This window comes from Podarcis muralis, chromosome 4 (assembly GCF_964188315.1).
Source record: "Podarcis muralis chromosome 4, rPodMur119.hap1.1, whole genome shotgun sequence".
In the NCBI taxonomy this organism is placed as follows: Eukaryota; Metazoa; Chordata; class Lepidosauria; order Squamata; family Lacertidae; genus Podarcis; species Podarcis muralis.
This window is the reverse complement of record NC_135658.1, coordinates 39,681,747-39,706,113: the sequence shown is the minus strand read 5'-3', so window position 1 is coordinate 39,706,113 and position 24,367 is coordinate 39,681,747. Positions and strand designations below refer to the sequence as shown.

The following is a 24,367-nucleotide window of genomic DNA, read 5'->3' as shown; positions in this document are numbered from 1 at the left end:
TTTGTAGGAAGCAATTCATAAATGGATTGAGCTAAATGATGATAATAATAATAATAATAATAATAATAATAATAATAATAATAATAGACTACTATGTAAGCAGGACCCAAAGACAGCCCAAGAAAGAAGACTTTTTGCTGCCGGATGCAGAATATCAAATACCCCCTTGTACATCAAATACCCTCAAGCAAGCCAAATTATTTTGGCATCTAAGGCAGAAAAATCCCACAAGTACCTCTCCCCATTCCTGGAAGTAAAAATGCAGTAATAGTATTTTACTACCTTTCCCTGACACCTCAAACTAAGTGCCTGTCATTCCACTTAACAACAGCACTGGTCATGGCACAGTTAATACCCTGCATTGATAGACTATGGCAGAAGCAAATACTTGCGAAGCAATCTGGAATGTTGCATTCTGGGATCTGTGAAAGGCCTAGACACTTTTCTGTTGGCAAGTGGTCTCAGAATCAGTGAGCACAAGGTTGCTGTCCATCACATCTCCACAAAGGTAAGGGACAGCAGTGACAGACAGCATACCCTTTGGAATATGTTGCTGCTAAAAATATTTGAACAGCTGTAACTCCCAACTGGGTTTTCCGTTTCAAAAGCTGCAGCACTCAGAGTAGCTAGATGTCTGCTCCAGCCCTTCATGGCCCCATCAAACCTTGTGAAGTGTTCCCTTAGGCAACAGCAGTTGAAATTTTCTGCACATCAGTGCATCTACTCACAGCAGCAACCATAGAGATGAGCACACAAAACCAGAAAGAGAGAGCCATTTCTTTTGGCTTCTGAAAGCATGGGTGCCTGGAGGAACTGAATGATTAGCATGTTTTCGTGGACAGTCTTCTCTACCCTGGCATCAACAGTAATGGTGGCACCTATGACCTTAATTAGTATACTTTTGACTCGCCTTAACGTGATTCCTGAAAAGGAGCACAGTTCAGAACACTGTTCTGAACTAAAGTCTTTGCTCTCTGCGAAAGAGGTACTGTTTGTTCTGCCAAGTTCACAAACAACAGAAGACCTCTGAACCTTCACAGGGCAGATGGGGTGTCCATTTACTGTGTTGGAAGTACAGGAAATACAGGAGCTGAGTGGTCCATCTCACTTTTGCAAAACTAAACACTCTAAAGCGTTGGAGTTCTTCTTCCAAAAGCTAGTCAGGAGCATTTCCTACTCTAAGAAGGTAAGCAACACCAGTCCTTAATAAATGAGAACCTTTCACAATAAAAGCTTTCTTTAGCATCTCAAAGATGTAAAAAACATTTCAGAGTTGTTCACGGGTTACACCAAACACAGGCACAGGCTGTCTCTACAAGTGAACATATGGACTTGCTGATTTGTACCTCTCAACAAATTTGTGTACACATGTATACAAACTGTACACTCATTTAAAGTAATGTATGAACACCCTTTCGGATTAAACCTATCAGGGCAACCTCAAAACTAATCTCTTCAGTTATTTTTGGAGCTCCATTTGCTCTAAAAAGTAGAGTCAGAGGAGTGTCAGATGGTGCAAAGTTTAGAAAAGTAGAAATTTACAGCCAGTTGTTCATATGTGTTATATTATGCACTTTCTGTGAAGGCCTCCGGACTCATAAATACTATATAATAAAAGTGGGTGATATTTGCATTCAAGATGCTATTCAACCACGATTTTCAGGCAAGCATCACCATTTTGTTCCATGTTATTTTATGTAAATAAATTCAGCATAAGAGAACAGTGGGAAACTCAGAAATGACAGTCAAGCTTTTCTTTAGAGAATTCGGTGGAGGGGTGGGAGGGAGGGAGGGAACTTCCAATGTGATTTCATCTCTGATAACTTTCCACAAATGGTCTGCATTTATACTGAGAGACTGACAGAAATAAAATGCCTACCCACAAGGGAAATGATACTGTTTCTAACCATCGAAGTTAAAAGGGAAAATGGGAAGCTGAAACATACGTAGTACAAGTTCTAAATAAAATCTTTATTTAGGCCTCAGAATGGGAGCTGAAAAGTACATTGCTGAAAACCACAGAAAAATGATACGCAATCTGCAACAAGTTATTTTGCAAATGGCAGAATGATTGATTATATATGTAATTAAATAAGATGGTCTTTCAGTGCTACCCCCCTCCCCTCAAATGTGAAATGGCAGCGTACTTGCTATGTTCTTAACTGCACTTCTTAGGTCGGTGGTGGCTTTAATTATTTTAAACAGCAGAGCTGCAAATGTCTGAAAGAGTGCTGCCATAAACTGGGACGGGCGGGAGGGGGGCAGGCAGGGGGCAAATATTCAAAATATGAAAAGAGGGCAATGATTACTAGAGGAAGAGTGGTTTACATTGGAACAAAACTGATATTTTATACTACGTTACTTTGAGTTATTATCAATTTAAAAACCAAACTAGGTACAAATATCACAATCTGGTTGAATTTATAGAGTTGCCATTTTCAAAAAGCAGGCTTACAGGAGGAGGGGTTGAGTTGTGTTTTGCAGACTCCATTGGCATGCGTGCAGTCCCTTAGACCAGAAATTTCAGTGGGTTGCATTGCACTTGATGCAGCTCATGAAAAAATGCATGGGGAGAATCTTTCATTGAGGACCAGTTTGGCTACAGTGGACCACAATGAAACAAAACATTGGAGCACTTCCTTGGAATGGGTGCACAGCAATATCAGTAGCGGCTGCATAACTGTTTCATTCATCCTTGCAGTGTTTTATGTTTGGGGTGCGAGAGAATTACTGTTGCCGTTGCCAAACCTTTACGTATTCCAATTTATGGTCTCATAGTACTGCCTCCTATGCACAAGTTCTTCTCATCTGGAAATCTGTTGTCCTTTCCTGATTGCTTCCTGATTGCCTGCCATTTTATTTTTTAAAATAATAATAATATTTTTTAAAAATAAAAAAAATGGGGAAGGGACTTGCCTAATTCCTAAAGTGATTTTTCATGGATGCCCATTTACATATTCATCCAAGGAAGGATAATATCTCACGACCAGGAGAGCTTACATACTTCACCACTGAACCAACTTCCCATACGGATGACATCTATTTACCACCTACCAGCAATTTAAATTCTTTGCTTCTTGCACTATTCTGAAGTGCTCAGAGATGTGACCACATCCTGTGGTTTCATAATGGCTAACAAAATATATAAAAACTATGCTAAAATAAACTGAAAGTGTAAGCACTGCAAAACACCAACATGTATTCTTTTTTAAAAAAAAATCCACAAAATGGCAATCCTGTCTAACCTACAAACCATATCCACTCTTGCCACCTCCACTCAAAGCACAAAGGCCTTGTCATGTGAGCTTAGATGCCTTTTTCAAAAGAAGGAACGACCACCACTGTGATCGTTAAATAGCACTTAGCCGTGTTCCAAGAATATGGGTTTCTGCCCAGAGGGGCATACAATATAATTACTCAACACAGAGGAGAAAACAGAAGACTAGGCATGAAAGAAGCAATGAACAGGGTAGAAACATGCTACTGTTTCTACTGTACTAACATAAGCCCAAGACTCTCCTTTTGAGTTTTCCAGACACCCATGTGTCCGCTGTCAGAAATTAAATACTGGACTGAATTTATCTTGGTTCTGATCCAGCAAGGGAATTATTATGTTCTTAGTGGTTCCAGAAATACAAACGTCACCACACGCATAAAGGGTGGTGTTTGGGTGGCTGTGGGTGTGAGAAAGACAGAAAGAGAGAGGGAGGGATGTTTCCTCATTTGGATACCATCAATAAAAAGGGGGAGCTGTGGAAATGCTTTCAGTCTGTAACTTAAACATGACCACATCCTTCAGCTTCCCCTCCAATGCTCTTGCCTTCCGTACCTCTTCTCATCCTCAGTCCTCTTGAAAGCTTTTACCATTTATGAAACGGTTCCTTACATGTGGCCTTCAGCCTGGAGCACAGAACTCAAAATGAGATCATATCAATGCTTGGGTTATGTCATTTTGGTTAGCACAATATGTTACTGCCTCATATGCGTGTTTGTTTTCCAAAACTGCAAACCTCCGCATCCTCTTTAGCCAGCCAGCTATTCCCCATTTTATACTTGCGGGATTGGTACTTCTTTCTTATGTGTAACACTTCACTTTTATATAAACATGTTCCCCCATTTTTACTCCATACAAGCTCTTGGCAACAAAAGGAAATATGATTGCCAAGCGGGATCAAAGAGATTTTAGATACTGTAATTCGTTTCAGCCACAACTTGGTTAAGCTCAAGTGCTTGGATTTAAGACAATTTAATGGGAAAGCAGATAGACACATCTATTCACTCCAATTATTTATTTATTTTAATGCTAAAAAAAAACACCACCCCAAAGACATCTCAGTATTTAGTATGCATAAGGAATATTCTGGCTACATATCTCTGGGTCTATTAGTGATACACAGAGTGCAAAATAACACAACCAGGTGCAAAAAAAGTTGAAGATAGAGGGGAAACCGTCTTAACATTTAAAGACTAAGGCAATGATCCTTACCCTACTTACCTGAGAGTAAAGGATCACAGTCTTAAGGACAGATATGTGGCATATTGCATTTCATTTTCACTACGCTTGACTACAATACATTAGTTAGTTTGTGCTTGTGTGCAGCTGTGTAGACACACTAGGGGTATGAAACAGCTTCAGACAAATCAGAAGCCAAAGGAGGGTGTTTCAGAGGAATTCTGGGCTTCTCGTAATGAGATATACATCACATTATTTTTACAAAAGCATCTCAAAAGATGTATAAACTGTTTTCTTTTCAGATTGTATAAATCTTCTGCAGGAATCTTTCGACCAATGTGGAGCTCAAACCCACAGCCCTGAGATTAAGAGTCTCATGCTCTACCAACTGAGCTATCACAAAATACAAGACAGGCCATGCAACTACAAGAATAGATACATTCCCACTTATACTGAGAGATGGGGGGGGGGGTTGTATTGTGCATGACCAATGGCATTGTTACAACCCTGGAGTTAAGCAGTAAATGGGACATCATCAGAGGATATCAGCTGAGGAGGTGGACTGAGTTTCTAGCTCTGAACCTGATACTAGCCATCATGGGACCCCTGACCTGAACGTGGCAGGGAGGACCATCACAGATGCCTTTCCTCTGCACCCAAGGAGCTGAGTGTCTTCCCATACTACCTTGCCAGTTCAATAGCACAGGTAGTGTACCAGGTGAGAGACAGTGAAGCACAGGAGAAGCGCCTGTTCTCAAGCCAAAAAGATGGCCTTCAAGAGACTCCAGATCTCCAAAAGGGGATGTGTCATATGGAAGATGGACTGGAGGCAGAAGTTCAAAAGGCTCATTTGGTGCTTTCTTTGATGCAGTGATGATTGACTTGGCTTGTCTGCTCATCTGCAGGATCAGAGCAAAACTCAGAATCCCACTAGATAGTTCATAAGCACATGGATATACAGTCTTGCAGAACCGCACTCACATCTGTGTTTCAGTTGGCATACTCACAGTATCTAGTGCCGGCAATTCAAAGCTAGCCTAATCAATTACTGGCCTCATTTTGTAAAGCATCCTCAGTGCTAAAGCCACCAGTCATTTGTACATATCATCCAGATGCATCATTAAAAAGGGTCTTAGGGTCCCTTTTCCAACCTGCTTCTGTTATTAAATGGAAGCTATGGGAAGTTCAGGCCTGGCCTAAGGGTGATGATCCTTGTGAAAACAAAATTTAAATGTCATGTACCCAAACTAAACCTCTATATGCTCTACTATGGACACAGAGCTCTTGTGGAACTGATGTGCATCTGGCTTCCCATTCACTTCAATAGAGGAGGTTAGCTAGTCTCCCTTGAAATGCATATGGAGCCCTGGTGCATCCTGGAAACAAGGCAACTTTTCACATAGGTTAAGAGTAGTTTCCACTCTAGTGGGTTTTTTTCCTATCCTGTATGTGTGTGCTCAGATCTGTATTATTGATTGAAGAGACTTGATTCCCCCACCATTCCACATCTGTACTGCTGCAATTTATGTGAATTGCGGTTAATAATCAGTTGCGTTATGCTTAATCAGCATATCAATAATATGCTCAGCAAAGACTAAGTGGCTCTCATTTCCCAGACCCTTTCACAAATTGTGATTGATTGACAGCATGAAAATTGCACAAATGCAGGTGTTGGTGCAGAATATTATCTCTGTGGACTTTGCAATCAAGTACAAGTAAATGTAGCTATTGCACTCTTTAACAGTTCTGTTGCTCTGCTTTCTGGAGGAGCCTGAACTCCCAGCAGACTTGAATGAGCTTGACCAGATGATCATTGCGTTACAAACGCTAATGTTATGAATGTGTGGGATGGTTAGGAGAGGGCGGGGGGGGGGAGAGAATGAGACTATGGCATTCTTTGAAGGTGATGATAAATCCAGGGTTAAAAAACGCTGACATCAGACAGCTATCAAGTAGAACACAAATGAAGGTAAATCACAAAATGAATATTCAGGATTTCTGTATAGCTGAAATCAGATCAGATAATCATAAGGAAAACATCGAAAGAACACTGCAAAAGCCAAACAAATCCTGTCTTCCCCACTCTAGAATTAACCCCTTGTATGCACCTAAAATAAAATCAACACATCAAATTTTCATGGGGTGCCTACTAAGGGGGAGGAGAAAAAGCAGCCCTTTTATATTTACTAAAGTAACCAACCTCAGCAATATTGGCACTTATGGGTTGTGATGGGAATATATTGCTGTGTCTTGGAACTTGGCTGGCTTCATACCAACACCCTCATTTGCGAGATGCAGCTTTGAGTGTAGCTCTATTAACTTTAGCTTGTAAATCACCTTAGCACCATTAGCAATGTTTCAATATGATGTGACATCTTTATTATAATGCTTTCCCTCTGAAGTTTAAGTTCATATTTTAAGCTGGGTTTCAGACAGATGTAGATCCCCTCAGAGTTTTAATTAATATAGTAGATGTAAAGCCACTGTGAAAATATTGCCTTTCCCGCCTCCCCCTTTTTTGGTTCTCCGCTCTGCTGAATAATTATGTAAGAATGCAAGTGTGGAAGAACAAGCACTAGTCTATGATTGTGCCTGAAAATGTCAGATTGCTCACTCAGACCCAGACTACACCCCCTCAGATCAGCTTTGCTTCATGAAAACATGGGTGTTTTGCTATTAAATTCAATAAGAGCAGACTATTTGTTCCCTCTTTCCCTCCCTCGATGCAACAAACTCAGTATAAACACACAGTTCATTATCCCATAACAGAATCAGTATGGTCCAGACATTTATTCTTAGCTCCGTTCTCCAAAGAAATTAGAATCTGCCGATAGGAACAGCATGCACAGATCAAACTTACCCAAACCATCCCAGGCTTCCAGAGTCTAACCAAACTGCTGCGTGAGACAACAGGAGTCTTTTTAATGGGTTAATATGACACGTCTGTTTCTTACAACACTCACGATACTCTGCTTCGAGCCTGTGCCAGCTGCTTTGCCTCTTGCCGCTTTAGGCGTTTTGAGGCAAGAGAAGCTCAACAAGGGAGTCCAGCAGAGCAGGAGAGTGGAACAAGAGAGGAGTCAAAACAGCAAAGCTTAGACTCCTGCAAAATAACACAGTCGGAGGCTACCCAAGAAAAGAGATGAGCTGGAAAAATGTAGGAGGTGAGTTTCATGAGACAATTCTGACAAGGACCATAAACTGATCTCTTGCCCCGTTCACTTTTGAAATTAATAAAGAATAGGGGTAAGGTAAAGGTAAAGGTAAAGGTACCCCTGCCCATATGGGCCAGTCGTGTCTGACTCTGGGGTTGCGTGCTCATCTCGCTCTAGAGGCCATGAGCCGGCGCCGTCCGAAGACACTTCCGGGCCACGTGGCCAGCGTGACGAAGCTGCAGCTGGCGAGCCAGCACCAGCGCAGCACACGGAAACGCTGTTTACCTTCCCGCTATAAAGCAGTACCCATTTATCTACTTTCACTTAGGGGTGCTTTCGAACTGCTAGGTGGGCAGGAGCTGGGACCAAACAATGGGAGCTCACCCCGCCGCGGGGATTCGAACCACCAACCATACGATCAGCAAGTCCTAGGCACTGAGGTTTTACCCACAGCGCCACCTGCGTCCCTAAGAATAGGGGTAGGGGATGACAATTGTGGCCCCTGTCTCACAGGCACCTGTCCCCTATCCAAACTGACCCTTCCCCTCATATCACATATCTACACTCAAACATGTAACCATTCTGCACTGTCATGGCTTCCCCAAAAGAATCTTGTACCGGGTACCCTGTATTCTCCTTTCACCATATGGAACAAGTGTTCTTTGGGGAAGAATAAGTGACTACTGAACCCAACCTGTAATGCAGATATGCCAGCTGACTGCCACAATTATCTCTTGCCATAGCCTGTAGTGCTATGGGAGGTGGAATTGTTTTGTAGGGAAACTGGACACCAGGAGATGTAGGTCACTGGTTGGGGATGCTCCTGTAACCACTAGTCCTCACTGCAATTGGCTGCATGATTGGCAAGGCATGTAGTGGGCATGCCTGGGGCATGTGCTGTGCTCGGCATGCTGAATGGCTGCCCATGGCGAGCAATACTGTGGGCACCATGCACACTCCATCCCACTGCTTTGCATTCCCGTGCTGTAAGTTGCGTGCCACATGACATGTGTTTGTACACACCTGATAAAGGCACCTAGGATCTTTCCCATGCATGTCAATAGGTGGCCACTGTTCCTAGGGAGTTGCCAGCTGAGCTGGCTCTCTGAGTTTCAGTGGCTTCTTTCCACTTTGAACCAATGTTGACTCAGGTGGCATTTCCCCTTCCCAGAGCCTAACAACTAAGCTATAGAACTGGCATGCTTTATGCAGGCTTCATTTAAGCTAGCATAATTTATGCCAGCTTCCAGTGTTTAGGATTGCTCCCTAAATTACAATGATCAGGGGTGAAAAGTGTTATCGGACTATTGTTGCTCCTCAGAAAACCTGCACTGGATCACTTGCTTGAATGGATCCTCATGCCAAGAAACACCTAGATAATTTACTTGACATACTAGAAAAGCACATGCAGGGAAATTTTGCTCTTTGGTACTTTAAAAGAAGTGATCTCCCCCAAGTGCACTCTGAAGTGGCACAGTCTTGTGGGGAATTGCATTACAAACCCTGCTGAATGTTTCAATCAGCTTTCAGTTCCCCGAAGAGAGATGCTTGCTGCCAATTACCACATAGGAACACTGTAAAGCTTAATCACACCAGAGACAACTAACCTTCTGGAAATAGCATGTTCTACAATCTAGTTAGCGTTAAGAACTTCCCTCTTTGCAGCAGACCATCAAGCGGCCAGACAAATGTCTCTAGGATGCTTATAAACAACTGCCCGTCCCCACATCATCTGTCCCCGACATCGGATACGCTACTTTTCAACAGGGACGTTCCACTGACAGATGCCTTGTCCCTGAATCTGTATATCCTCTTCTAAGCTCATCTCTAAGCCAGTGGCCTTCACCATAACTTGTGGTCACAAGCTCATTCCTTACATTCATCGTGAGTTGCAAAGAGGGGAACTGCCTTTGGTATGTTCCGAATCTATTACCTATTAATTTTCACTGGAGCTGAACTGCTGCGTTTGTGCAGCTATTGCACAAAGTAAAAAAGCAGCAGCAGCAAAAATAGACAAATGTCACGTGTAGCCTGTGCTATGATTCGAATCAGTACCGGATGGCCCACCTAGAAAAGGGGGGGGGGGACATAATAAAAGTCCTGCTAAATCAGAATATGAAGTCAGCATTCTGTTTCACGGGGTGCCACCCAGATCGCTTTGAGAAGCCCATAAGCAGGATACCCCTGTGCTCCACAGCAACTGGTTTTCAGATCCATGTCAACTCTGAACATGGGAGGCAATATATAGCCTTCATGGCTAGCACTCATTGACGGGCTTATCCTCCACAAAGAGCTTTCCAGTGCCTCAAGCAGAGGTCTTTCTAGTCACTTGCTCCCTGGTCCTTTTAACTGGAGATACCAGAAATTGAACCTGGAACCTTTGGTGGTCAAGTTTATTTCCCGGCTCTCCTATCTTCTCAGTTTTTTGGCTGTTGCCCCCTGCAACACAACTGGCAGACCATTAGTGGGGTAGGAGAGCTGAAAAGAATGCCAATATATTTCACCGTTGCAAACAAATGTGCCCCTTTTGTTTCAGATAGTACATGGATAGACGAGTCTTAAAAGTCCGGGGCACAATTTTTCATGGCCCTCTAGTGGCTATGGTGGCTCAGTTACCAGAAGGAATGTATTTAGCGTTAACTCTGGAAGTGACCAAATCTCTTTGACCAAATCCTGACCAAACTAAGCCTCCTGATGTGTATTTTGCTCTAGGAGGCTTAGTTTGGTCAGAATTGAGCACACACTTCCAGAGTTCACGCTAAATACATTCCTTCTGGTAAATGAGCCACCATAGCAGCTTGAGGGCCGTGAAAAATTGTGTCCCGGGCTTTTTAGATTCGTCTATCCATGAAACTAAAGGGGAACATTGGTTGCCAGATGTGATCCCCCCCCCCCAGCTCTCCTACCCTACTACATGGGATTATGGTTAGCAGCAACAATTCACAAGGCAATTTCTGGGCATAGATCTGTGGCTATTTCTTATAGGTAAGGGCATCATAGTACAGCTTCCAGACTACAGCAATTTGATTGGCGTTTAAAGCTATTCTTGCTGCTTCGAGGTGTGCAGTTGGAGAAAGGGGACTCAGGCAAGACACAGAGGAAGTTGTAGGCCCCCACGTTGCCCTGCCATCAATTTTATCAGCAATTCTAAGCGAGTGGGAAGGCGTTCTGCATGCATGCCAACGTACAGCTCAAAGCCATGCATTCCCTGTAGCTGGCCCAAGCCTATGGAATCCCATCCCAGCTAAGATTAGACACACACCCTCTTTGCTGAACTTCAGGCACTTGACTAAGGTGCTCTTGTTCCAGCAAACACTTTAAGGCAGCATTCAGTTTTATGGCTCATCGCTTTATCGTTTCATTTTCTGCATGGCCTGTTTTTACGTACACCGCTTAGAAATGCTAATGATTCAGCAGCATATAAATGTATCAGATTAAATAAATGAATGCACACAGGAATCTGCCTTCTACCTAATCAGCCCATAGTCCTATATAGCTCAGCACTGCTTACACTGACTGGCAGCCACTCTACAGGTTGTACGACAGGGTTGTCTCCCAGCCCCACCTGGAGACATCAGGCATTGAATCAGAGACCCCCTGTACGCATAGCTCTACCACTGAGCTAAATCCCATACAGCCTTTCTATGGACAGAGACAAGGAAGGTCACTTGCCCATTCAGTGACCATCCGGTATGTTCATAGAGCAACAGTACAAATAGCATCGAAGAATGAAAGAATTGTAAAGTTGGACAAGACCCTGAGAATCATCTAGTACAACCCCCTGCAATGCAGGAATATGCAGCTGTCCCATACTGGGATTGAATATGCAGCTACGGCATGCTCTAACCATGTTCTAACCAACTGAGCTATCCAGGCGTATAGAATAGCTTCCCACATACTTTGAACATGTGAACATCAGAGGAAGACCATGGTCCATGATGGGTCCTGTGATCTCCACTTTTTCAACTCATGGATCATAGCCTGCCTCCAATGTCCCCCGCCCCATGAAAACCCTATAAACTTCCACACAGTAATTTCAGTATCAAATGTGGAAGTATACAGTGGTTGGTTGGTTTTTAAATACATATCCTATAGACAATTGCAAAACAAAAGCTACAATAACCATTTATGTAAAGTGTTGATAGCGCAGAAAGGTGCATTGTGCATATTTTAAATGCACAGTCTCTCTCTCTCTCTCTCTCTCTCTCTCTCTGTGTGTGTGTGTGTGTGTAAACACACATGTATATATACCTAAATGTTCAGGCTTTAGGACAGGCTGAGGAATCTCAAGCCCAGATGCCAAATTTGTCTATCCAGATCTTGCAATCTGGCTTTCCAGGCTCTCCCTAGACTAGGGGTTGTCAACCTGGCCCCTACCACCAACTAGTGGGCATTTCAGGATTCTAGGTGGGCGGTAGGGAGTTCTACGGCACAAGCTGAATCCTCCTTCCATCGAGCACCGGTGGGCGGTAAGGAAATGTTACCATCAAGAAAGATGCATTAGTGGGCGGTAGGTATAAAAAGGTTGACTACCCCTGCCCTAGACAATAACCAGACCCCAAGTCAGACTCTTCATAGCCTCTGCTCCTCATGGGCTTTTGCCTGACTGGATTGTGTCCTTGAAATGTGAGGTCTCTTACTTGCCTAGATTGAAAGATGTGTGAGTAGAAACCTCTGAGTTTTGTCTGGCTGGAATGTGGCCTCGTGTACAAAATAACAGTCACATCCATTGAGCCACCCATTTTTGCCTGTGGTGTGCAACCCCCCAGAAGGTCCCCCATGAGGAAATGTAACCCTGGACCTGAACAGGCTCCCCACCTCTGTCTTAAGAAGTGAATTGCATTTTTAAGCAGAAGCAAAAATAGCACAAACTACAGCTTGTGAGTCTTCTCTCTGGTCTGGTGTTCTCTGCTGACAAAGTAAATGGTTAAGCAGCTCCACTGCACTCATCAACTCACCCCATGTGATGGATACGAGATCCAGCCCAGCTCTCCTTGAATTGCTTTCGAATCTAGCAGATTAACTGCAAAAAGAAGGCAAAATGAGGAAGAATGAGTTCAATTTTTAAAAAATCAGAATTAATCATTCAAACCTCTGAAAGGTTGACATAAAATACACATTAAAATGGCCAATAAAATCAAATGTTACAAGTTAACCCGTTTCCCCCCAAAATAAAACCAGCAGAATTTATAAAATAAAAGCATGTATTAACATTCATGTCAAATTTTAGCTGGTACGAGAATCAGAACGGTGAAGGTGCCTGCCTGCCATCAGTTGGAAAGGAATCCCAAAGTCTAGGTGCTACGACATTGAAGGATCAATTCCTTGAAAGTGCAGAATGAGCAATATGAGGCAATTGTGAAAATGTCTGTTCCACAGAGTGAGGTAATTAAGTGGGCAAACGCAGGGCTTTTTTCAGTCGGAACTCTCCTGAACTCAGTTCTGGCACCTCTCAGGTGGGCGCCATGGCCATTCTAAGAGAACAAGGGAGGCGTTCATGGTGAGTTCCAGCACCTCTTTTTCTAGAAAAATAGCACTGGATGGCATAAGGCAATTCTTCAAGCAAACTGGTCCTTCTGCAACAGGGCTGGAGAATCTGTGATCCTCCAGATGTCGCTGGACTATAACTTCCATCATTCCAATCATTTGTCTATGCAGCAAACGCTTATGGGAGCTGGAAGCAAAGCATATCTTGAAGCGAAATACGTTCCTCCACTCCTGGTCCCCAAGTAGCTCCCTCTCACAAAGGAACTGGTTTGTTTGGGTTGAAACTTTCAGAGATACAGAAAAAGCAGAGCTTTCAAAGCAAAAGTTAATGCCATAAACAAAACAAAGCAATGAAACCATCTCCACATTAATGACAGCAGGAGTCTAAAATAAAACAGTTATTAACACCTTTATACCCTCTAGATTTCTTTTTTCTCTCTCCATGTAAAATGTCTGAAACTTGACTCAGCGAGCACAAAATTAAAAATACAGAAGTGAAAGGTGCAACAATATTCAGATTGTAGTTTAAAAGGAAGCTGACATTTTGCAAATGTAAAGTGATTTGTATAGCAATTAGATCTGATTCTGGGCTTTGCCATTTCTAGCCAATTCATTACACTTTCCTTGAACTGCTAGGCGATATATGAATTGTTTTAAAACTAAAACTTCAAGCATCATTTTTAAACATGACTTTTCTCTTCCCAGATAACCTCGAGCTTTTTAAACAGGCTTCTAATCTACCGGCAGCAAAGACCAGATCTGGCATTTTGATGCATGTTTGAAATGTAAATTGCAAATTCAATTAAGTACATTTTGAAACTCTGAAATTGATGTTGAAAACAGATCCAGTAAAATCTACCTTTTGACAGTGCCCCCCAACCCTGCCCCCCACAATGTGTCTGCTCTTTCTCACAATAAACATATTGATCTGATTGCTGTTGAATGATCACATGATTCCATAAAGTGCCTGTTCATTTTTCAACAGAAAGTAGCGTTAACTGCATCAATATTACAGTAGCAGGGGGCAGATTATTATGATAGTTTCCAGATTGGCACAAATAAAAAAAGAATTCTTAATATATAAATAAGAATACTGCATCTTGTAACACAAGGCTTTAAGATTCTCATCTAATATTCAAGACTTGGTGCCAAGATTTGGGGGTTTCCTGGATATATATATTTTTCTTTTGGCACAGCGAGTATAATCTGAAAGACATATCTCCTTCTACAGCAGTTGAATTGTTAGTTTAAAAAAAAAGTTCTATCCTAAGCTACCAGTTAATGAATGTCAAATTAAAAATGGGATTTCCTTTAATGCTACATAGTTTTGAAAATAAATATTTTATTTCTTTATCTTTCAGTTTTTAAAAACACAACGAATAAATGCAACATAACTGGAAGATGCTAAAGCCCTAAACTAAAAGAAGGTGAAAATGTTAAATATATTCTGATTTGTACGATGGTCAGTTTTCAGTTGAGACCTTCTGATGTAGGGGGAGGGGTGCTTTCAAAGACTCTCAAGGTAGGTTTCAAGGGTTAGAAACCCTTTAAATAAATAAATAAAATGTCAAGTGTTTGTTTTCTCAAAACGGAAGGAAAATAACTTTTACTGCCCACTTATACCTGCTATGTTAAGGAGGAAGCTGTGTTGACCTGATCGGAGTCGAGTGCCCTTTTAAAGAGGGTCTGTGTATTTAAATTATTCTATAGTTAGCTTTGATATTCTTAGGAGGTGGAAAAGGTTTTTCACTACTGGGGGGAAAAATACGCTAAAAAGATGACTTGAGCAAAAGGACCAAATTCTCTCTCTCTCTCTCTAACCCATTCATTAAATAGCAAGTCAGTTAATTAATCTCCCCCAGTAACATTTCAGAATCGAAAGGTTTTGCTCCATAAAAACATTCCCATGAGCTACGCCTTGCGTTTGTGTCAAGGAATCTGAGCATTCCATTCCTATCACCTTCCATAAAACTTAACACACAAGCATCTCAGCAGTACAATTAGATTACCTTTCCCCTGCCCCAACCTCAGTGGAGTCTTCAAAGGCACGTAAGAGCAAATGATGGATATAAATGGACACAGTGTCACAACATGATCCATCGCATTAGGGATCCGAGGAAAAGGCTATTCGCCTTCTCACAAAGTTTAACGACAACAATGGATTAACTAGAAAATGATGTAGCTTAAGTATTTGTTGGCTAAACAAACATTTTTATAAGCAATTAATACTGGGTTGGGAGAAATTACAAATGACATATTACAGAAAGGCTATTGACCCATGTAATTAAATATTTTGATAACTTTGATTGTTTTCATTACATGGAGAAAGTCAGGATGGGAACCTGCAAAAATTCAACATTTTCATGCATCTCTAACAAGGAAATAATGATATAAAATTCATAATTATAATTTGGTTATTTGGATTACAGTAATTATCTGTATGTTTTTAATGGATATGCTATGTATGTACACATATATAAAAATAGTTTTGATTCTATTATTGTTTAATTGTTCTTTTAATTATTGTCTCTACCCCTCCCATATATTTTTAGCTATTCTTATTTTATCTGTAAGCTGCCTTGAATCCCTGTCAGGGAAGAAGGTGTGGTATAAATAACTAATAATAATAAATGTTTTCATTAGTTTTCACAATACTATAATGATAGAGCAAATTCCCCTTCAAAATTTGTCCAGCCAACTTAAAAAAAAATATCATTACATACATCAGTTCTTAGAATAGTCCCTGAATATCTAGAAAACTGAACTTTGAAAACCTGTAGAACACTGACGGTGTAACTTTATACATAACGATTCAGAAGTTCCACTGAGTTCCACTCTTTTTACATTCTGATACTGCAGTTCTACAAAGCTATCTGAAGTTTTTCCCAGTTAACTCAAGGTAACACCCAGTGTAGTGGGAAAAAAGGTTTGCTCATGCAATGGAACACCCCTTTCTTTTCCTTTTCCCTATAGCCTCTGTGCACCCCGGAATTTACTCTGGAGGGTTGGGGAACAGATTTTGGATGCACCCCGAGGCTATAGGGAGAGGAAAGGAAGTGGAAGTCAGGTATTCAAGTAGAAATCTGTTGTGCCATTGGGTGCCAATCATTGGATGTCAGCCTTAGTAAGTACCACTCAGAAATGGCTGCAGATTTCCAGTCAGCTATCAGTGGCAAAACTCCTTTGCTTACTGGTTAGCAATCCCCAACAGCAGAGCTCTTGTTTATACTGTGTGTTAGACGTAAATGCCATAAATAGCTTAAACAGGTTTTCGGCCATGTGTGCTGTGCTACTATTTCAAGTTCCAAAATGAGACTCATCCTTATAAACATGGAATCAACCTGGACGGAGGCAGCTCATTATGGGTTCTCCTAAATTGTGAAGTTGGCTACTGCAGAGCCCGCAGTAGCCATGCTGGAAGCAGAGCTCTTAGGAAAGAACACGTTAATAATAGGCGATGTTGTTGCTGGTATGGTGCAATGGGCCATAAATAGGCATGGCGTGCTGTGCTGTGGGCAAACCGATTATATTGTAAAATGGGAAGAAAGCCACATTATTTTCATTCCTGGGATTTGTAAATCATGGAGCCCAATCCCATGCATGTTTTTATTTAGAATTAAGCCCCACTGATTTCCCAGGGACTTGCTCTCATGTAAGTACATGGGGCTGCACTTTTATTCCTTTGTGTAGGGCTCTCCTGTGAACCTCTTGAGTCCTGTGCTTGAACTTTGGCCGTTACATTCTGCTGCATTATCCCTGCATCAATTGAGCCTATGCCTATCCGTTTTAATTTTTTATCCGTTGTTTTCACCCAACAGATAAGTTAAAAAGCACTAACATGGGCTCTCCGTAGAAATGACTCGGAAGATTCAACAAAACCTGATTCTAGCAATCCTGCCAGCTTCTTGGAAAGTTTTTAAATCACCGTGTTTTATATTTATGCCAGTAGATACAGCCTGCATTTTGCAAGTGTATGGATGGCTGTTGCTGGAGATCTATTTTCAAACTTCTTCAATATTCATGCTTCTCTTGAAGTTTGCACATCTGACATTTTAGCCGCTTGTCTGGTGTGGAAATACCTTAGCTGTTTGAGGGTGCATTTTGAGCAAGAGATCTAAAACTTTTGCTGTTTCAGATGTTTCTGTTAACTGAGCAATCCTATACCCATTTACCTAGGAATAAGCACCTTTGAACTCAGTGGAACTTCTGAATCGTTATGTATAAAGTTACACCGTCAGTGTTCTACAGGTTTTCAAAGTTCAGTTTTCTAGATATTCAGGGACTATTCTAAGAACTGATGTATGTAATGATATTTTTTTTTAAGTTGGCTGGACAAATTTTGAAGGGGAATTTGCTCTATCATTATAGTATTGTGGACTACCACCAACCCCACCTAGCATAACCAGTGGTCAAGGACGATGGGAATTGGACTTAGGAATGGGAGAGGAATTTGATTCAGTTTGTATTTAAAGATGAACCTATCTAATCCACACTTTTGAAAAACAGCAAGAGAACCAAAACAAAGCCATCCTTCGGAGTTCAGACTTTCCCAAAATTTATAGTTCTCCAGCCGAGTAATGTGTACAAAAATGCATATTCATTGCATATAAAAACAAAAATAACCCACTAAAATGTTCCCGCAGTGCACGTCCAATAAGCAAACAAGAGAATACAAGGTAACATGTGAAAATGCTTTATGGATTTTGCACAAAACAAAAACCACAACACAACACACACAAACAGGGCATAGGAATAGGGTGTTTAACCCTTCCTTGTGTTGATTTCACAATGACAATAACCCCTCCCTGAAGCTGATGTTTCTTCCCCTCTCGCTGCTTCCTTGCCAGAGCATATATAGGTTCTACAGATGATTTTGGTGATATACATGATTGTCTTTCGTGGGACTTTGTGAGTATGACTTCGTAGACCCTAGGTCCACTAAGAAGTCCAACATGAATAAAATAATTACATGATCTTCAGTGCAATCCTATCTTTGTCAATTTGGAAGCCACAGTTTACTCTAAGTAAGTGAGTACAGTACTGCAGCCTTATTGTGTAATTCTGAAATATTTAATCTCTGAAAACAAGTATTTTCTTCCATTCTCTTCCTTTATGATTTAAATGAAGAAAACTCTTTAACTCAACTTTTTTGATAAATGGTCATACTGCAGTTAAAATGTATTTCAAGATGTAGATTTCAACAGCTCACTTTTTAATAAAATAGGATTTCATTTTCAAACAGGATTCTTTTTAAAAAGACACGCTAACTGGAGCAGAATAGGAGGAGAGAGAAATCTAAATGAGTAAAAGTAAAACCATGGAGTTCATTCTTGTTTTAATCAAATTCCTTATAAAGATAATCTTTTAAACTGTGCAACACAACAACACTATTTAGAATTCTTTTTAGTGAGCAAAACAAACAAACACACAAGATGATCACTCAGATGAATTACTTTTAATTTTCAAGCACTTTCTACAAAATGCAGAGGGAGGTGCAACGCTTGTTGGGTTTCTTTCGTTAAGCAGCTAGCTGCTAATTTGGAAGCAAAATCGCTTATGAAGAAATGCTAACAAAAGGGAAAAAGTGAGTTTTGCAATCCAATGCAAAAAATATAAAATAAAATGAAGACACCCATAATTGAAACATGTCATGCAAATCTGGGAAGCCCAGAAGGCATTTTGAAGCAGAAACCCAGCCAAGCTTTGGTTTTGGGGTGGGACAATGTGGAGACTACTCACAAGCTGATATACATTTGTAGACCGCATGGCCCAGCTTGCACCCAGTTTCTCTCATGCAGTTGCTGAATATATGCAACCCAAGCTGAGCGATTGGTCCATTAAAGGTGACTCGCTACTAAAATACATATAAGAGAGCTGGAGATTCTGCGAGTCACAGCTGCACTGACACTGCGTGTTTTTTACAAAAGAAAAAATACACCCACAAAGAGACAGATTTGGATTCTGAAGACATGTCTCTCCTCCATCATTCCTAGCCACCCACCAAGAACCAGCTGCACTAGCCATATATATATATAAAATAGACGTAAGCCATTATCCTGAATGATGGTGCCACAGAAATTCTCACAAACAGTTCCACACCACACATTTCATCATGCAGGTACAGCTAGTTTTCTGTAGCACTGAACTGCCACCTTTTGCAAGCCGACAGTAGATTGCAGTCTCTGGGCTCCACCATTTAGCACAGAACAAAACAGATTTTCATGTAATTTATTCATTATGAGCAACGCAGCATGGGCCATAATCCATCAACACATGGCCAAAGGATTTCTGCTGAGTTCAGCCATCGTGCTCCATGTCCCCAGCTTTGTTTCCTTCCCAACTAACCACATTTCAGGGCATATTTCAGTTCAGGCTGCCTTCCCAACATCCTGGATTAATACGGACATCCCATATTTTAAGAAGACCACTGCCTTGCTATTGAAATTAGAACCAGTAATTCAAATGTCAGAGGGTGCAGAAAATGACATGTCCCTCACCGTGTAAAATGTTGATGGCTCTTAATTCACTGACAGCAGAATGTGAAACGGCCTGTTGTCATGGGCCCCAGACTATGTTAAACAGATTCTGGGAACATGAAGTACTTTGATGGCACTGAGATGCTTCTCGCCTACTTGCCTTGAATGAGCGGGATGGAGAGAGGGATGAATCCTATTTGATTTCACTGAAAATGCATAAGTCAGACAACAATGCCACAATAAAACTGTTTACTTGCTTCATAGCCTGGAATAAAACTAATTTGCAATGAGAGCGACGTAGCCTCTCTGATTATAAGGAAGCAACCCTACGGAAACCCAGGCATTGAGACACAACTTTATTGATTACAGAAAGTGACTGACTGGTTGCATAGGCTCTGGTTCGACTATGCCATGCAGGTAGTGCTGACCAAGGGTTCCAGCATAGGTCAGCCAAGGGTGAACACTTGGATAAGCGGAAAGCCGGGAACAGTCTAACTCCACCACCCAAATGTCCCCCTGGGGTTGACCAAACCATTGATTCCCTGGATTCCTTTAACGGAATACCCTTCACATAAGGATGACAAGAGCATTCTCCTGTCACCTGAACCAGAGCCTATCTGCAACCTTACAAGTTGTGACGATTTGCTACGAGGCAGGCAAAACCCAAATGGCAACAGCCAATCAGCCAAGTGGGGAAAATTCCTGCCATGCCCCTGTCCCAATGACAGATGACACACGATGGCATAGCAAGGTCAAGTGCAAAGCCCTAAAAGTAGGGAGAGGTGGGCAGGTGTTCCAAATGCATGCGCTGAAAGAGGAAGCTCGAACCGTCTGGACTGAGTCTCAATGGCCAGATTGTACCCATCTTCGAGGGACCTACCAATCGGTTGTTGTGGCTGGCCAATCATACCCACCCACAACACAGGGTGTCAGTTTTCCAGGTCTCACCGCAATATGTGCCCTCTTTAAGGGAGGACCCAATTTCTCGCGACAGATTCCTTATTGTTTGGGGTATGTAAGAATGCAAATGGAAAACAGTTTTAATTCAGGAGCCTTTTAAATGGCCTCTTGCAGAGGACATAAAATAATGTGATAGGGCACACACATACCCAAAAGAAACCAAGTAATCTGAAAAGGGAGTGTTCACATTACCACATTAGAGCACAGTGAAGTTGCTGCTTTTTTCAGTGCATTTCACAGCTCTCAGCCCCATTCTAGTTGTTCACATCAGCATGGCTTCATTAGAGTCAGATTCATTTCTGCCAGGAGACATTAATGGGCAGGGATGTCTTTAACCCTGCACAAAGGTATTCACACTTTGGCTGGAGATGAATTAGGAATGGTTTCAAGACTTTCAATCAGTGTGAAGCTAGTTTGAAAAACAACACATCAAACAATGATATTTAATTTTAAATACAGGATACCTATGCAATTTGGATAACATCATGTGAACATGGATTCAAAACCCAGTACAGGAGATGCACCGAGTACACAGTAAATGTAGTGTGAACACAGTCTAAGTTCATTATATAACACAGTTAAGAAGTACTTATGAACTCAGCTATAATTTGTGTTCAAATCCAAAGCTGCCACCAGGGAATTGCAATGACCTGATTAAACTGAGACATTTTGCTTTACAGAAATGCCTTTCACTGCATGCAATGTCAACATGTTGTGCAAAACTGACTTTGCTTCAGACAAGCCACTCCGATCTGTTACTTTGGTGACAATTATTATTTTTATTTACTGTCCCTGCTGTTGGTTTTTGTTGTTAATATCAGTTGTGGTAGAGCACGAGACTCTTAATCTCAGGGTTACAGCTTTGGAGACCCACGTTGGGCAAAAGATTCCTGCATGGCGGGGGTTGAACTAGATGGCCCTCATGGTCCCTTCAACTTATATGATTCTATTCTATTTTATTCATAAGCCCTAATATCTATTAATTATTAACTGCCTATTGAGCAGAGGAAAAGATAACAGTCAATTAACATAACAAGTTATACATATTTGCAAAAGGGTTAACCCATGCACTTCTTGTCTTCCTTTTGGGCATCTTTGAAACTCACTTGTCATGCCTCATTCCCTGATCCAGAAAGCACATGGCTAGCAGCTATTGTTCCTTTTAATGAACTATCCTGCAGGCTAACATTAAATCCACAAGGAGAACAGTTCAAACAAACTTACTGCAGTGCATTAGTGCGCCATTGCCTATGAAAATAGCTGACCCGCATCTGTTAGAGGCTGATATAGTTCCAAGGCCTCCCTCCCTAGTCCTCTCGCGCAGGAGGAACTGCTTTAACTCAATGAACCCATTGCCTTTTTCCTCGGGAGACGCAACTGCTGAATAGAACCTGGATAGTGAAATCTCCATACACTAATATAGCCTTGCAAAACTGGACGGACACCATTGAGAATGTGAGTGCACAACAACAAAGCAGAAAGTCCTGCTGCAGCGGTGGTTCACACAAAATGAGATAAGCATGTCAGAAATGTAAGCAAGTCATCATTTTCACTACCAATGTTGCATTGCCTCGCAGTAGTGTTGCCAGATGGTCCCTTTTCCCTAAGAGCCACCTCTTACTCAGGAACACCCCGGTCCCATTAAACATGAGTGTCTTTTCCTTCTAAGTCTCTATAGCGTTAACAGATGTTCCTTAATTCAGGCACTCCAAGGGTGAGCTGCTCCTTATTTTTTATTTTATTTTTAAATGTGATCATGGCAAAGTAAAGGGGGGGGGGAGGAGAGAGAAGTAGTCACATTTGCTAGTAACAGAACATAGAATGCCTAGATTGAGATGCGAAGGGGGGGGGGAATCCCTGCTGCAAAAATTTACGTGAGTGTATTTAGACCTTGACACCACATGGCTGGATCTGGCTGCTCTCAGTTCAGCAAAGCACGGAATCCTTCTCCACCAAACCGCACAATCTTATTTCCAAACAGCTAGATAGGAGCAATCTCCTTCCTCGCTAAGATATAAGGCACCAGCTGTGGGAACAGCAGAATCTGCTGGAACACTAACTGCAGAAAGAATGAAGAGTTTCAGTGAAATTTTCCCCCCACACCTGTTGCCTTTATTTCAACACTTCACCTGCTCTCCCACAACTCTTTCCCCCTCTTCTCCCATTTATGAGAAAATATTTTCATGGCTCTGCTTCATCAAAGTCGGGATAATTTCTTGGCAAACCTGAAATCCAGAAATCCGGCACTGCTTTCAAACACTTTAATTAATGGAGGGGGGAGGCGAACATTTGCCTAGCCACAACTAACGGTTCAATCCCAATGACAGCCTCAACTCCAAAGCAAGTCAAGCGGGAATGCATTTCATGCCAGAGACTTCAGAAAAGGAGATAGGTGCATTTTTTCAACAGGCCTACGTAGCAGAAGTGAGGCATCTAAAGGCAACTTTACACACCATAACCCAATGTTACTGCTTTCCTTTGGGGAAATGTATTTTTGTATCTATACAGACATTTCCAACCATCCAATCTCAAAAGTTCTGTGTTGGTATCAATATGCTTTAATAACAATAACAGCCATGCCAAATTGCCAAAGCTAAATGAATAATTAAAAAAAAAAAAAAAAAAGCTTTGTCAAATCCTCTACCAGTGCCATCATGAATTTTCATCGCCAAATATATGACTTATGAAACTTCTGAATTAAGATGGCTTTCATTGATGACTGCAATTATTTTTTAAAAGCCCCACTTCATGTTACCTCTCGTGTACTGTATGATTTCAGGTGGGGAATTAAATTCTTTATAAAACACTCAAGAGGTGTGTCCAGTGATAGGCATATGGAGTGTAAACCCAGCAAAACCAATGTATATGGTAAATTAATTTCAAATGGTCTATCTACTCTGGGTAGAAATTAGGCATATTTTAAAAAAAAAAATCGGTCAAAATCACACACACACACACACCCCATTTTGTACATAGCTTGCAGAGTTTTATTTAGAGGAGCGCTAAAAAGCATTTCCAGTATAATGGTACAGCCCAGTAATAGATACATCACAAAGGGCCTGTGCTCCCTTCTTGTGTCTCTCATGATCAGATACGTCAGCAGCTAAAGAAAAAAAATAAAATAACTGCTCCCACAAATGGTTTATACACATGAGCAGCAAAATGGCAGGATTTCCAAATTCAGATGTAATCACAGCTTATCTGCTGTGAAAAGAAACATGTCAATGTTAACTACTTACTTTCAAAATAAACACATCATTTTTTTTTCCTTGTAAGAAAAGACTCAGTTTAAATGTTTGCATGAGTTAGTGTTTGAAGTTATTTATTTACCAATCTGGTGTAAGGTTGGAAAAGACTTGTAGGGTACAATGTGGCTTAAAATTTAACAACTTTCTGACTTATAAAATGTGTATCATGTATACATATACGGTATATGTAAATTTAAAGGCTATTCAGTCAGACATCACAAACTGATGATTTTTCTTTCAATACCCAGTTCACATCATAGACGTGTATCTGAAGCAACAAACCTTCCAAATGAATGATTTTAGCTACCCTGACTTCAAAAGTAGTTAACAGAGGCATTCTACATAATTACTCAGAAGTAAGCCCCACTGAATTCATTGGGACTTACTTCTAGGAAACCGAGTATAGGGTTGCAGCCTGGGACACTCAGTGGCTCCTGAAAGAAACATTAATAGTTTCTAACTTTTTACTTTTGTACTTGTTTGCCTCTGACTTCATTAAAGAACTACACTGTCCCGTTGAGTATAGGCTAGCAATTCAAATAGCAGAACAAGATGCTCTCCTGTTTTCTGCCAGTTCAGATTCCCTTC

The 24,367-nt window shown here is 41.3% G+C and overlaps 1 protein-coding gene across 4 annotated transcripts in view; it reads right to left on the bottom strand.

Moving 5' to 3' along the window:
* Positions 1-24,367, bottom strand: part of EPHA3 (EPH receptor A3) — a 199,867-nt gene that overhangs the window by 163,549 nt on the left and 11,951 nt on the right. For 3 of the 4 annotated variants that reach the window (XM_077927226.1, XM_077927228.1, XM_028726778.2), the window contains exon 2: positions 12,567-12,631. In XM_077927226.1, coding sequence (XP_077783352.1) covers positions 12,567-12,631 — 65 coding nt within the window. Of the gene's footprint in view, positions 1-7,313; positions 7,338-12,566; positions 12,632-24,367 lie in introns of those variants that run through there. The other variant, XM_077927227.1, reaches the window with a different exon arrangement.